Raw genomic sequence first — 15199 nt, 5'->3', positions numbered from 1 at the left:
CCTATGCATTTAACAAAGAACTTGATCAGCATTTTTACTTTTTATTTAGAAAATAATGGCAGACATTTTATATTTAATAATTTGCAAAAACTTATTCAATTATTTGTATAAATGGATGGGAACTGGAGTTTAATTAAAATGTTTTTGTTAAATGCAATCTTTAGTGCACTGGATTCATAAAGAAAAGATAATCGGAATGTTTTATATTTGAAGCTGATATATTAAACATTGGAAACACCCATCTGTACCTAGTGAAATAAGCTGATTATTCCTGCCTTCTGTTCCTCCAAAACTTTACAGGTAGCAGATCTCAGCCTTACATCTTTTTATTTTTAGTCAGTGGAAAAAGAAAATACTCTCCTGCTTTTTCAAATCTCCACTATTAAGCTAATTAATGGATTTTTTAAATTTCACTCTCTCCCTGCACCTGCAGATGACGACCCTGATGTCAGTGGTTCCCTGTACACTTGCACAGGCTCCAGGTACATCACCAGGAACTTTTGACTCTGCGATGCTGTGACTTTGCTTCGCGGTAGCAAAGATATATCCCTTCAGTGTATTTTCATTTCATGCTATAACAGACTAGGGCATTAAAGATTTAACATTTTGAATTAAACTTAAGAGGTTTCACTTGCTTGATTTATAAAAAAGCAAATTTTTTTGATGTAGGCTAAAAAGAATAGGACTTAAAAGACTAAATAACCAAGCTTTCCACAGATAAATTTTAAGCGTGCACCTGCTTTGGTGCTGAAAAACTATTTTAAAATAAAACACAAATAAAAACCCAAACATGAGTTTATGACTTAAGTAATAATAATTATCCCCAAAATCCCCAATCCCTCTGGGTTTGCCTGCCTCTCAGTCACAAACACTCAATGGACAAAAGGCTGTTTCTCTTGCTCTCAGCGCTGAAGAGCCAGCGCAGGTACTACAGGGAATAGCAAACCAGATTTTATTCTTCCTCAAGGACCTGGAGCTGAATAGCCACTTAAGCCCTGCCCGCAGCCTCCGCTCCCGGCACTGGAGGAGGAGGTAGGAGAGCACAGCTTGGCTCGCGTGTCCTGGCTGAGACTTCGTGGCCACAAGAAGAGAATGGAAACCAAGCAAATGGGCAGGGCCACCATAACAAAAAAAAAAAAAAAAAAAAAAAAAAAAAAAAAAAAAAAAATCCAAAGCAAAACAAAAAACCCACACAAAATGGGCACTTTGGTTAGAACTGACTGCTGCCTTTCACGTCAAATGGGACTTCAGCACCATGCAACTTCAGCGCGATGTCCTGGGGCGGGGGTGAGCGGGCAGCATCCCCACCACCCACCGCAGCGCCCCTTCTGCTCCATACACCCTCACATCCAGCTGGGGACTGCCACCGCTTATTCACCCTTTCAAAAAATTCTCTTATTGAAACACCACAAGTTGAAAAGGGGATGCTCCAGCCTGGATATTGAGCTAGTGAGGAGTCTGGCTAAGGGGAGCCGGTCCTTGCACCCTCTTGCATATGTCCTCCTGGACTGGACGTGCCCAGTAAGGACACCAACACTAGGTAGGTAAGACAATATTGAGTCTCTGCCTGACCTCTTGGTAAATACGGGCCAGTGAATGTCACCAGCATGTGCAAGAGGGGTCCCTCCATGCCACCCCTGGAGTCCTGGGGACCTGCCACCCCTGGAGTCCTGGGGACATGCCACCCCTGGAGTCCTGGGGACATGCCACCTCGGCCGGGAGGGTCAAGCTGTCCCTGTGGTGAGGTGCCCCGGGATGGTGGTGGGGACCCGGGTGGGTCTGGACACCAGAGATGGGAAGATCCCCCCCCGCGAGGGCTCGGCAGGAGAGCGAGGAACGCAAGTTCTCAACCTTCAACCTTGCACGCTCCTGGACGCCCAGCACCGCGGCGGAGCGGAGCCTGCCTGCAGCAGCCCCTTCCCAAGAAAGTTTGGTAATTAAATTCAACACCTCCATGCCAAGCTACTCCGGAGCGGTTCAAGCGGAACAACTCGCGACAGATCGCTAAAACGCATAGACGGCTGCGCTGCTTTCATAAATATCACCCTGCACTCACGCCTTTCTAAATAGCGAGTGGTAAAAACTGTGCTTCCTGCCATTAAAAATGCGAACTTCTCTCACGGTGTCTTTGCAAGCAGAAAGGGTGTATTAGTTAGACCTATTATTTGATTCACAATCCTTAGAAAATGAGTACGCCTTTATCCTGAGCGCCTGTAATAACCGGTGCCTACTTCCAGCAGCCAAAAAAACCCCAACCCTTGGTAGGAACTGACTCTAGCTATTTAAATGTTTTAGAAGTTGGCTTTTTTCCTTTCTGTAATTGCAGAAACTTTTCCTAATCTGACATTTGTTAAAACCCCTTATTAGAAATTATGCAGCCGCAGAAAAAAAAAAAAAAAAAAAAAAAGAGAGGGGAAAAAAAAAAAAAAAAAAAAAGAGAATAAAATATAAAATAAAATAAAAATGAGCTGGCTTCACAATTACCAAGTCAGCCCATGCAGCCCTTCGCTATTGTACGGAGTGGCATAAACCCCCCGGCGGCCTATCAGCTCCCTGGCAGGCAGGGGGCTGCGCTATTCAAAGCGAGAGATACAAGCTGCAGGGCAAAAACCTGGCAGCTCCCATCTGACCCCCCAATCCCCGGCTGGTGACAGCTCCAAGCTCCATGGCAAATTAGCCCTTCTCACATTACAATTGCAGGAGACAGATTCCATTAGCGGTATCTGAAATTGAGTGGAGAGCTGCTCCGTTATCAGACTTGACTCATAAGCGCCGCTATTAATCAGAGCTATGATAGCATTTATATATTTCAAGCTATCTGCCGCCGCTGTGATATTCTGCTACAAAGGGTTGATGGGACTTAGGGAAGGGAACAATGGAGCTTTCTGGGAAAAGCAGAGTAAATCAAGAAAGTCTGTGACTTCCGCACATTCTGAAGGGATTGCGGTTTACATAAATTTTCTCCCAATTGGAGATTGAGCTCTTCCTCATCTTACACATGGGATTTAGTTGTCACTCAATGGTAACAGCTGTGAAAAGGTGAAGCGGCCCACCGCTCAGAATATTGCCTCCGCTTTTAAAGCAATTAACCCATGAACAGGAGGATACCTGGTGATATCAAAGGGATTAAGCCAGGCAGTGCATTATTAACATTTCCTTGAACTAATTCTAACTCTGACTAGCTGTCAGAAAAGACTCCTCAGTCTTTTTTAAAAAAAAAAAAAAAAAAAAAAGAGTTTTTTGCACTGCTTTCCCCCCCCTTCTCCCCCCACTTCAAAATGAAGCAGAGCTATTGCAGCCTAACGTGCCTACTTTAGAGCAAAATGCAAATGAACAGATTTGGTAATGTTAATGTCTTCAAACAGACTGAACTCCGTGCCAGTTTATTATGAGGACGAGGGGAAACATAAATAAATAAATAAATATGATCAATTAGCCAGAAGTCATGGTAGATATTCTTCTAAAAGCAAATTAATGCTTGAGTACCTTCCTTTCTTCTCTCCTTCCTAAAACTTTGTAACTTCTTGTAACTAAGCGTAGCTGCTTTTGAAACAGCCAAAATCTTTGCACTGTGCTATGACATTGACAATCTACGATAATCTGTAATCTGGAAAAACCCAAATGTGCCCTGTAAGGAGATTCTGCCTTCCCCAAAGCCCAATATTTTAATTTCTCACGATAGTCGAGGAGACACCGGCACATCAGGCGGGAGCGCTCCTCTCTCATCCCTCCATCTTCCCCAAACCATGCCCCAAAAAAAGGGGTCAAACTGTTTGGGGGCGACTCTTGCTTCAGCAAACCTGTGTACCTGAGGGGCATGGGGTATTTCCCCACTCGTCGCAGGCAGCAGACAACTTTTCCCAGCACGAGTCAGTTTTAAGGGAGCATCAGCCATGAGGTCCCTTTGGTGAGGACCACGAAGGTCACCCATCCTCTCGGTGCTCCAACATGCCTGGTCCTCCTCAGGGACCTTCCCACAAGAGCTCCAGGACACACTACACTGGAGCAAGGATCCTCAGAGCTACGAGGATGGTCAAGTGCCATTTCCAAAAGATTGCAATGATTTCAAAATGATCAAATAATTTTGAGGATTTCATGATAAAACATGCCTAACACTCCTTTTTGTTAGCGGTCGGAGGTTGTATTGCTTGGCAGGTGTTAGGGGCAGGGAAACTATATATAAAAATACATAAATATATTAGCCCAAAACTTAACATGATACCCAGAAAAGCGAACTGAAGAGACATGAACTGCTTAATTTAACGCAACATCTTCCCCCTTTTCAAAACCTGTGTGCAACTCAGCCAGTATAAAGCTGGCAAAAACTTACTAGAAGTGCTTGGGCAATGACATCTTCTACTCTACTACTGCCCCTGCAATAAATTAGATTTGTACATTTAGATACAGCAAAACAGCCAAGCTACGAAAGGTATACACTGAAAAAAAAAAATGCACTTAAAGCAGGGGAAAGCATCCTATTTCTCTTTGCAACAGAGAATGCAAAGAATGCAGCATCTGTGCAGAAAATGACACTTTGGCAATCATATTATAAGAAGATAATTGGTTTACTTTGCAAACTTGCTATGCTTTGCCTCCCACAGTAAAACAAATAAATAGTTGTTTAAAGAAACAATCCTATAGCCGCACTTGCTGCGTCCTAAAAACATAAAGCAGCTCCCCCCCTCTCAAAGCTAAGATGAATTATTTTCCTCAGTTACAAGCAGTCCAAGAAAACTCTTTGTAAATGCCATTTTACGATAATTACAAGCAATTTATTAAGATTGTGTGGAGGGGGAAAAAAAAGTGCATTTGAGAACTAATTCAAAGGAGTAAACCGCTCGTTCAGTGATAGTCTGGATTACTGACAAAAGGGCTTTTCGCATCAATGCGGTTCGACATAACTGTTTTAAGAAGCACAGTCTGGGCTTAAAAAAATAATAGTATAACATAATATATTCTATAAACAAACAAGATGTTGAGGTTGCTTCCTATCGACCCTGGCAGTGTCTGCACAGAACATCCCGCCAGCCATCACCTGGCAGAGGAGAAATCTGTTTAAGGAATAAATTCGATCCTAATCCCGCACGCGCCGTAACATCCCAACCACCACCCAGCCACGGAGGGAACCGCGACTCTTTCCTTAAGCAGTAAATGAAATTGTCCCGACCTGCCGAGGAATAAACTCGGGAAATGCCTCTTAAACAAAAAGAGTCAACGGGGAAAAAAAAGGGAGAGATTTACTGTACGGGGATGCTGGGAGACACAGAAAAAACCCCGCGAGGGTAAACAGCAGCCCTGCCCGGCTGGTGGGGAGAAAAGAAAGGTTTTAGAGGTTAAGTTCAGGTCAGACGACAAATGAAATTGTAACAACCCAACTGACATTGTGTAATGTCTTCTTCCACTCGATCAATAGGGCAGCATCAGCCCCATTACCATAGAGATGGCTTCCTCCCCGCTGAAGGGTGGCTATTGTTTGAGGAGAGAGATTTGCCACTTGAACTGTGTTCCTCCCGAAGGATGTGTACTTCATCAATTATTTGTATTCCTAACATCTACATATTTTCATATTAACATCCACATTTCATGCGGCAAGAGGAGCAGGTGCTTATTTTTCCTCTGGTACCTCGCGGGGGTCACTCCACCAGCTAAATTGTAATTAAAACACAAAAATGTGAGGGGATTTGATAGACCAGTTTAGATCCTTTGTGAGTACAGACAAGCCCGGTTAAAACCGAAACACATCCCCTTCAGATAGTTACAGCTTTCACGCAGATGGTGCCAGTAAACACTTCCTGAAAGATTTTTTTTTTTAAAGTAGATGGCAGTGGAAAGAAAAAAAAAAAACACAAACTTTTTTGCTAAATCAATGTCGTAAAAAACACATCTATTTTAAAGTGCTTAAAAGGAAGGATATAACATTGTAATTTGGAAATAAAATTGACCCACAATACATTACAATTAATTTTGAAAAAATCAATTGCTGCTAGGCTGAATAATTGATCCTGTCAATACCTTGTATCTGTGAAATAATTTTCTATAACTCCTAACAATTTCTATCATCTCTCAGTTCCAGGTTTTTTGTTCTTTTGTGCAAGTTTTAAATTTGACAGAAGCAACATCTTCCAAATCCAATTAAACAACAACAACAAAAATGAAACCTCTAGAAGTATAAAAATAATTCCCAAATTTAGCCTGTCATTTCTCTCCTATATTCTTATTTCTCTAAAGCAACGATCACATCATTTCATATGCACAAAATGAGTGCATAAGGAACTGTCACATTGGAGAAAAAACTAAGTGGGGCAGATCTTCACAGTAACTGTAATAAAGGGAATAACCGCAATTAAAAAAAATTCAGAACCCAGTATTTAAAATCTTTAGCAACTCCTTGCAGGAGTTTTGAATATAATCAAAACGAGTTGCGCTCTGATGCTGCGCCTGGCGCTGTGCATGGGAGGACAGCACCACTTCCAGCTCCCTAAATACTCTGTAAAATACAGGATATTAAATTAAATAACGCTGACTTAATTACATGTATTACCCAACAGTAAAAGCAATCACTTTTAAATACCTACAGAAATATTTAGGAATTACTTAAGCAATTCCAGCAGGTGTGCTTTGGAGCTGATGCACTGCTACGTGAAAGGTGATGTGCAAAAAGCAATTCCTCTTCAGCAGAGGAAGATGCACCCGGACAGACGGACCTGTGGACCAAAGTTTAAGCAAGCTCAGGGTTCTCGGGCTGTGCAGGATCTGGCTCCCCCCCCCCATTTATTCCTGCTTTTATTTCTAGGTTGCTCTTGCTCTCTGGGAAAGTTTCCCCAAAGGGTGATGCAGCTCTGGAAAGAGGTGGGAGAAAAGGGCTTTTGTCAAAATAATCTCGGTTAGGAAGCGCCTTGTCTCACCCCAAAGTGCCCCGATATCATTTCAGATTTCACTGTTTGCAGCCTGAAAACTTGCCCTATTTTCCCTGCGAAAGAACATCAGAAATTGTTTGTACGGGTTGCGATAATCCTCTCAAATATGGGTCAGGCTGAGGTTAAGAGCAGCCAGGACTTGCCCATCACAGACGAGCGGGGTTGACAAAACCCCCCAACCACGTGCGCATCGCGATTGTTCCCTTTCCTCCCAAGGTTTGAGGTCTGGAGAGATCGGGCGGGCTCCGGCCGGTCCCCCCCCGCTGCAGACGGCAGCACCTACGCCAGGGGCCGGCCCCGACGCTCGCCCTGGCCCGTGGGTACCACCGGCAGGCAACTGCCCATCCGCCGCCGGGAGCTGCGATTAAACCAAGCGCGCCGTCTCCCGATAGGTGAAGCTCACCCTGTTAATTTAAACAGACCATCTGCATCTTTCGAGAACGACAAACTTCATTAGTTCTGGTTAGTTAAACCGAGCGGTGATTTGTGATAATGAGCCTGAACAACCTGTCACGTCTGTGTAAGGGAAAGGGCGCACTTTTTATTATTATTATTATTATTTAACAGAAAGAAGGGGGGGTAAAAAAAAAAAAAAAAAAAAAAAAAGAAGAGGGACCTTTTGTGCAGGAAAGAAGGTCAAATTCAGATTAAACCACTGCTAGGTTAATCAGAAGAACTAATTACAGCTGGAAAGGGAGGGCGGGGGAATGCTAGTCCAAAGGCCAGAGGGGAACAGAGGGAGCCTTTGGAAATGTCCCGAGCCGACGGGGCAGCGCCCTGCCAGCATCACGCCGAGGAGAAAAATGACTTTACCTGAAAACTGTGTAAAAAAGCAAAGAGGCAGCAGCTGCTCCCAACAAGCCGCAGAGGAGGTTGACTCGGTAGGCGGGGGAGCCGAGGGGCAGCAGCCCCGTCGCCACTTTGGCCAGCAGCGTGAACAGGGGGTAGCCGGGAGGGTGGGCGACCTACGGGCAGATCAAAATGGGGTTGAAAAAAGGGTGAAATTCTATGGCATCAAAAGGAGAGCAGCACTCCGGGGTCCAGCCGATCTCCGAGTGGCGCCTCTCCCTGACCCATCCTTTCGTACCAATTATAACTCCGCGAGTATTTTTTTTCCGTAGTGGATTTGGCTCCACGCCTCGCCCATAATAATGAGGCGGCGAGAAAAGGAGGTGCCACGTTTCATTAGCGTGCCTTAAAGGGCTCCTTGTTTGGGTTCACAGTATATTAGGGTCATTCAAAAGGCTGTTGTTTTTTTTCTGTTGTTGTTTTTTTTTTTTTTTTTTAAAAAAAAAAAAAAGCAGCTTCTCAACTATTTTATTGGTTAGCAAGTTGAAAGACCACACTGCTATCGGATTACCACCGCGCTGACAGTCCTAAGGTCTTGCCTAAAGGGATCATGCACCATAATAAAGTTTATTAAATAATAAAACTTATTAAAATTGTTAACCCGATTTATTTTATTCTCCCCAGCTTATACAAAATTTGGGTTGATAATAAGCCAGCTACTGTATATACAGTAAAGCCTTTGCTTTATAATTTAGTTTAATTGGATTTAAAACTTGAAGTAAATTGTCGCGTGCTGTACTTATAAGTTAGTAAAAACTGTGGTTTGAAAATAAATTAATCTACTTTACTCCATGCTTAATTAAACTTCCTTAATTCCTAAAACTGTTAATGAGAGCATTGATTAAACAATAAAACTAATACTTACTCCAAGCTCATATGCGGCTGTGATCAGCTCCCCTGTGAAAAAATAATGTAAAACCAATAATTACTATTAGGAAATGACACTCCTCCAAAGTTTTCAAAATCCAAATGCTTGCATTGGGGTTTTGCATTAATTTGACTGGATAAAACTGTAAATCTGTAGAGATTTAACAGCATGAAATTTTCTAAGAATATTTTCTCCCTCTGATGTCATTGCACAAAATATCTTTTGTATGTTTTCGCGAGACTTTTATGAACAGATAAGTGAAAGTATAGGTAGGCTCAGGTAAAGAATGGCCCAAGATATTCAAAATGCAGACAGTTGTGTATGCGTATTTTTAATTTAAACCAAATTGACTCAATAACTTTCAAGCACTACAGTTTGTAACGCTTAAGCTGCATTGTCTCTTAAACAACCTAAAAAAACTCACAGCTTTATAGTTTTAAGGAGGAAAAATATAATGATTGATCGTGCAAATCTGCATCCATGTATTTGGGAGCGCTGCTCTTCCCTGATGCTAAAGCAATCCTTGCAGCATCTGCTTCGCAAGTAACTCTTTTACCTGTCAGCGGATGCTGCAGCCGCTCCCATTAGAAACACCATTTAGATTCTGCATTTCATTTGTATTTTATGCCACGACAAATAACTGCCACAAAAAAAAATCCATGTTAGCATAATAGTTAATAATACTTGGCATTTTTAGAGCACTTGACACTGAAGCATTTTGCAATGCTCCCGAATGGTGTATGTTAAATACATTCAATAGGCACAACAGATTCAAGGATGAACCAAGGGGCAACAAAACTAAAAATTATGCCTAGTTTTCCTTCTTTCCCTCAAATTTCACGATCCAGTTTTACAGAGCCTGGTCTTACTGGTCCTGCTAGTTTTGCAAGTGCCAAGGTCACGGCAGCTTTGTCCCGTAGTTTGATGGTAAAGACAGAAAACAAAACGGCACGGTTGGCTTTAAATGCTAAATTAACAATATTTTACATGTCTGCACATTATTACGTCCTTACCACCCAACGCAAAGGAGGAGGATTGTACAAATGGCACCTTTAAATCTTGACATTACAGTAAACCGTGTATTTAAAAGGAAGATGCAAGTCAACCCACTACTGCTGTTGGCAACTGCCATAAAATTACAGCTATCACCCAGCGTGCTGCTCCGGGGACAGCCCCGCAGCTTTCTGCACAAAAGCCTCTCAGATGTGGATTTTACCACGCTTGCAAACGCCGGCTATTTTTATTGCTACTCTATTTTAGGAAAGTTTCAACCTATGGCAAGACAGCTCCGAAAAAGCAGATGCAATGGGAAAATTATCCACTCCAAGCCGAGCCCTTTAGTGTTCAGCAGCGCCGACGTTTCCAGGGCATGGCGAGGCTGGGAAGCAATCGATCCCCCCTGCACGAAGCAAAAGGTGATGCTAATGAAGGAAACCCTAAATTCGGCATCGCGGGGGTACCCCAGCGTGTCAGCACATGCTGCTCTGCGCAGCGGCTAACGCTGGGTGCCCCATCACACCGCGGGGATGCTGCTCCCGAGCCAGGCGCAGCTTCGCCTTCGTTAAAGTCCTGGGACACAGCAATTTGTGCATCTAAAATGGGGAGAGGTTAATCTTAAGTTCATGCGTGTCGCTATGATAACGGTTGATACAACGGACAAGAATAACCCCAAAGCAACACAGACACTAACTAACCAGAAAGCTAAAAAAAAAAAAAAAAATTAAAATACTGGTTGATGCCATTGCCAAGCTCTGAAAGCCAACAGATTTGTAAGAATTAAGGCGGGGGGGAGGGGGGGAAGTAAGAAAACCTGCAAAAATAAGCTCCCAGGCTGCAGGCTTGTTGAATTCCACTGGAAAAAACAAAACAAGCGCATAACAACTAACACTTCAGATTAGGTTAATTCTCCATCTCCCACCCATGTACCTGGGCATCACGTACAGCCTCTACGGGTGATGTAAGTGAAGATATGGGCTACATAAGTGCAGAGCACTATTATTAAATGGCAAAACACACAGAGGAAGACTACAGCATCCACAAACTCGATTTCAATCTATTTCTTGCGACAGAAAACGACCTGCAGCATCTTCAGACACCAGCTCAAACTGAAGAGTTTATTCCTTCATAACCTTGGTGTAAATGCGTTTCTGACCACCCGCTTGATTCCCCAATAAAGATGTTCAAGCAACGGGCCCAACACTGCCTGAAAATTGATTTATCCTCAGCAAGGTTGGGAGCTGATGTCTAAAAAAAATCAGAGAAAAAGTTGGTTGGGTTTTTTTTTTTGTTTTGTTTTTTTTTTTTTTTGTTATTTAACTTGAGTTTATTTGATCCCTTTTTAAGCTGTTTTAACATCTGTGGATGTTTCCGAATTAGAACTCATTCTCTCATTTCTTTATTATAATGCTAAGTAACATGAAAGAGCTGCCAGTGAAAATACCTATTGCCTTTTAGATTTTTGAATTACTGCAAACTTCAGGAACAATTAAAAATATACAGATAGCTTAAAAAAAAAAAAAATAGAATAAAATAATAGGCTCCCTGCCTGAAAGCAGATACAGCAAATCCTTAAGCAGCTCTTTACTCACACAAGTAGCTTCAGTGCTTTTCATAGCAAAAGTTCAAGCTCCGTGCTCAGGCATGGGCGAGTTAATCACCTTGAGCAGGGCCGTGCAGAGACTTTCTGTGGGACTCAGCCTGGTGGAAGCATCCCATGGGCTGCTCAGGCCATTAGAAACCAGGGGAATAACCCAAAAAGTCTTAACACAAGACATCGGGGTGGCTGCTGGCTGCAACAGGCACAAGGGGACAGCGGGGATGAGCCCATCTCTGTTCAGCTCCAGTAAACACATGCAACTCAGGCAGCAGATTTAATAGAAAATGCAAAAAATAAAAATAATGGGAGGTGGGGAGCGAGGTCACTGGCTAGCCAAGGGACACCATGCTGAGAGATTTCCTCTAATATAACTCCCTCTAACGTGGGTTGCTGGAAGCTTGTTAAAGCATCCCCAGCCTGCCCCCCCCCCCCCCCCCCGCCCCGGGAACCTTGTTTGCAGCACACACCTTGTTAGTGTCCTTGGTACCTCTGACAAAAGTTATTAGCAGAGGAGCAATGCACGCTGCATGTATGTATGTGCATTTCTGTACACACAGCTGCTGTGCTAGGAAGAACCAGCAAGCCTCCAGAAATTAGGGAAAGTGGAATCCCCTCCCCTGCCTCTAAAATGGGATAAAATAACCACGATAGCCCAGGGAAAGTGGGACAAACTCACGCCTGTGCTGCTTGGCTGCTCGCTGTATCTACTGGGATAATTCACACCAAGAAAGGAACAAATCCCAGCATCACCTCCACGGGAGAACCCGCACCCCACTTTGTAAAGGGTGCTAATGGTTATTTGCATCCCGGAGGCAAAACCCAAGCTCAAGTATAATTAAAAACCAGGTTCCCAAGGTTTCACACAGCACAAACAGCTCAGAGCACAGGCACCCTGTGGGTTCACAGACGCGTGTTTCTCATCAGGCAGTACTTGAAAAGACAAAATGGTAGTAACCGTAACTTTATTGATCATCACATATTAACTGATACCACCAGAAGGAGCAAAGCCAGCCCCTTTACAAACTTGGGAGCGGAAGCAAAAGCCATCAGGGTGCACACCAGTGAGCCTAGTAAGGGTGTGTTTGCACACCTCATCCAGAGCGTGGGATGCAAGGTCTATGGAGAAGGGATTTAAAAAGAAATTCTTTTAGTACAGCTCTTAACAACAGGGTCCCTCTGATCCAAACATGGGAACAGGGAAAATGGGACAACACAAGGTTACACCTCTGCGAGCCAGCTAACCAGGATGAGCTTGGTGCAATGAAAATACAGCTCCGTCCTGTTATCTTTAAATCAAATAATCCTCACTTGAAGCACTGCTCAACTTTACATTTGTGTGTGAAGAGCCACACTGAATATACTGCCTTAAACCCAGCTGGACAAAACCATCCTGCTTTTACCAAACAGCACTGTCTTTTGTGTAACTAAACAAAAAAACTGATAGCAAATTTTAAAGAGTTGTAGATAAAATATGTATATATCTCTCTCTCCACATATACTGAAGCTGTAAAATAAATGCCCATTTATTAATATTATTAAAAGCCCATTTATTTATACAGAATTTTATGCACAGCTTGGATTCAAAACCAGTGGCAGCCAAGTGGCACAGAGTTAAACAGACGCAGCCAACGCTCTTCAGGGATACAAAAGAAGGAGAGAATGTTGGGTACCTACTCCATCAAAAAGAAATCAAAGCATCCCTTAGAAAATCCAAGCCCTCCTATCCCCAAATCACAGCTGCACACATGCTACAGAAGGAAGACGGGTTTTTTAAGCAAGACCAGATTAAACCTGCAAAACCAGAGAAAGACCAAACAGGAGAATTTTGTCCCATCTGGGGGGATCAGCAGCACCAAACACAAATCATCAGATAGCTTGTCGGCAAGTCGCACTTCCAGGCAGGCACATGCAGAGATTTCACTGCTACATTGGCTGCGGCCGCATGGGGCCAGAGGTAGCGACGGCCCAATTATAGAATTATTGAGGTTGGAAAACACCTTTAAGATGATCCCACATCTGGCAGGATGGCACACCTGCCTTCTGAATGCCACCAGCCATCCCCAGGGCCCCTGACTTTGCTGAAAGGCTCAGAGAGAGGCAAACTACTGCAAAGCAAAGAAAAGGGAGAGGATCAGGTCAATGCGGGGTGGCCAGAGGGCTCCTGTCCCAAGGGGTGACCCTGCTGCACTGACCCCAAGGGGGTGAGCCCCCCCCAGGTGTGACTGTGATGCAGCAGGCTCCATGGGGCGAGCACCTCATGGGGGTGGCAATGCCCCAGCCCCCAGGGGAGTGTGCTCCTATATAGGATGTCTGTGATGCACCAGCCTGGGGGGCAAGCGCACCCATGAGGAGGTCCAAATGCACTGAGACCAGGGGGTTAAGCACCCCGGAAAGTGACTGTGATGCATCGGTGCCTATGGGGGCGTGTAACTTTATGGGATGAGCAACTCTATGAGGTGACAGTAATGCACCAGTCCCTATGGGGGAGAAACCCTGTGGGGTGACAGCAACCCTATGGGACAACAGCAACGCACCAGACCCTATGGAGTGAGCAACCCTATGGGGTGAGAGCAGCGTACCAGCCCCTATGGAGTGACAGCAACCCTATGGGGTGAGAGCAGCGTACCAGCCCCTATGGAGTGACAGCAACCCTATGGGGTGAGAGCAGCGTACCAGCCCCTATGGAGTGACAGCAACCCTATGGGGTGACAGCAATGCACCAGCCCCTACGGGGGAGAAACCCTATGGGGTGACTGCTACCCTATGGAGCGACAGCAACCCTATGGAGCGACAGCAACGCACCAGCTCCTATGGGGGAGAAACCCTATGGGGTGAGAGCAACCCTAACGGGGTGCCAACAACGCACCAGCCCCTATAGGATGCACATCCCTATATGGTGACTGCGAATCACCAGCCACACCCCGCGAAGGGTCACCACGATGCACCGGCCCCCACGGGGCGAGGGTCCCTACGGCTGCCACCTCCCCAGTGGGGTGACCCCGTGCCCCGGCCCCAGGGGGTGCCCCGCCGCCCCTCCCCCTGCTCGCGGGCGGGCTGAGCGGCGCTGGGTACGTTACCCGCGTCCCCTCCGGGCAGGGCAGGCGGCAGCGTGGCCGTGTAAAGAGCCGCCACAGCAGCACCCAGCGCCCCGGCGGCGGCCGCGGGCCCGGTCCCCGCGCCCATGGGTGCCACCGCGCGCGCTCCTTCCGGGTTCGGCCGCTCGGGGCGGGCGGGATGTACCACCCCACAGACCGTCGGGGGGAGCCTCCCCGCCCCTCCCGCCTCCCCGCTTCCCCCACCCCCCCTGAGCTGCCTCGCGGGAGCGCTCGTCATTAAGGCCGCTTGGATATGGAATAGGTCGGGTCGTCGGCGTGGTGGAGAGGTTCAGAGCGGCCTCCTGCCCTCATCTATACATCCTACCCCCCCCCTCGCCGAGAGGAGTTGGTACAGCCGGAGAGGGCGGGGCGGAGGAGCGCGCCCCTCGTTGAGGGCGGCCGGGCGGCACCACCGCGCGAGGGGTGGGGGGGGGGTGGGGGTGTGAGAGGCGGGGCGAAACCACCGCGGACCGGCTGGGGGGGGACCGGGGACCGGGCCGCGACTTTCCCCGCCTGCCCGGTGTCGTCCCCCCTCACCGGGCCCTGCCCCCGCCGCCTCCCGGTGCCCGCGGAGTGTCCCCGGCCGAGGAGGACCCCGGCCCTGACCCGGCCCGGGCGGGCGCCTCAGGGTTTGCCGCGGGGGGGGGGGGGGGGGGGGGGTAGGGGGGTGGCGGTGTCTTGGTGCCCCAGGGGCCGGGCCCCAGGCCCCCTGAAACACCAACTTTTAAATGTATTTTAAATACCCCGCTCCCAACCGGGCTCAGCGCCTTCTGCCCGCACAAATAATAAAGATTTCTGCCCAGAACAGGGTTGCGTGAGATGCCGGTGAAGAAATATATTGAAGTTGTCAGCGTATAGAATATTAAATGCAGCG

General features: G+C 46.2%; 1 protein-coding gene across 6 annotated transcripts in view; it reads right to left on the bottom strand.

Annotated features, from left to right (window-relative positions):
- The window catches only part of TMEM260 (transmembrane protein 260), a 37188-nt gene extending 22741 nt beyond the window's left edge, over nucleotides 1–14447 (bottom strand). For 4 of the 6 annotated variants that reach the window (XR_006165904.1, XM_033009809.2, XM_042799180.1 and 1 more), the window contains exons 1-3: nucleotides 14308–14447; nucleotides 8632–8663; nucleotides 7731–7882 (exon numbers count right to left, since the gene is read on the bottom strand). Coding sequence is in view for 4 of the 6 variants with exons in the window: in XM_033009809.2 (XP_032865700.2) it covers nucleotides 7731–7882; nucleotides 8632–8663; nucleotides 14308–14413 (290 nt within the window). In the remaining 2 variants the exon portion in view is untranslated. Of the gene's footprint in view, nucleotides 1–6575; nucleotides 7124–7730; nucleotides 7883–8631; nucleotides 8664–14307 lie in introns of those variants that run through there. The other 2 variants (XM_042799181.1, XM_042799183.1) reach the window with 2 other exon arrangements.
- Nucleotides 14448–15199: the final 752 nt, after the last annotated feature.

Source organism: Tyto alba, unplaced genomic scaffold (genome assembly GCF_018691265.1).
Source record: "Tyto alba isolate M040663 unplaced genomic scaffold, T.alba_DEE_v4.0 Super-Scaffold_29, whole genome shotgun sequence".
Taxonomy (NCBI): Eukaryota; Metazoa; Chordata; class Aves; order Strigiformes; family Tytonidae; genus Tyto; species Tyto alba.
Note: the sequence above shows the minus strand (reverse complement) of the source record. Positions and strands in the feature narration are given on the sequence as shown.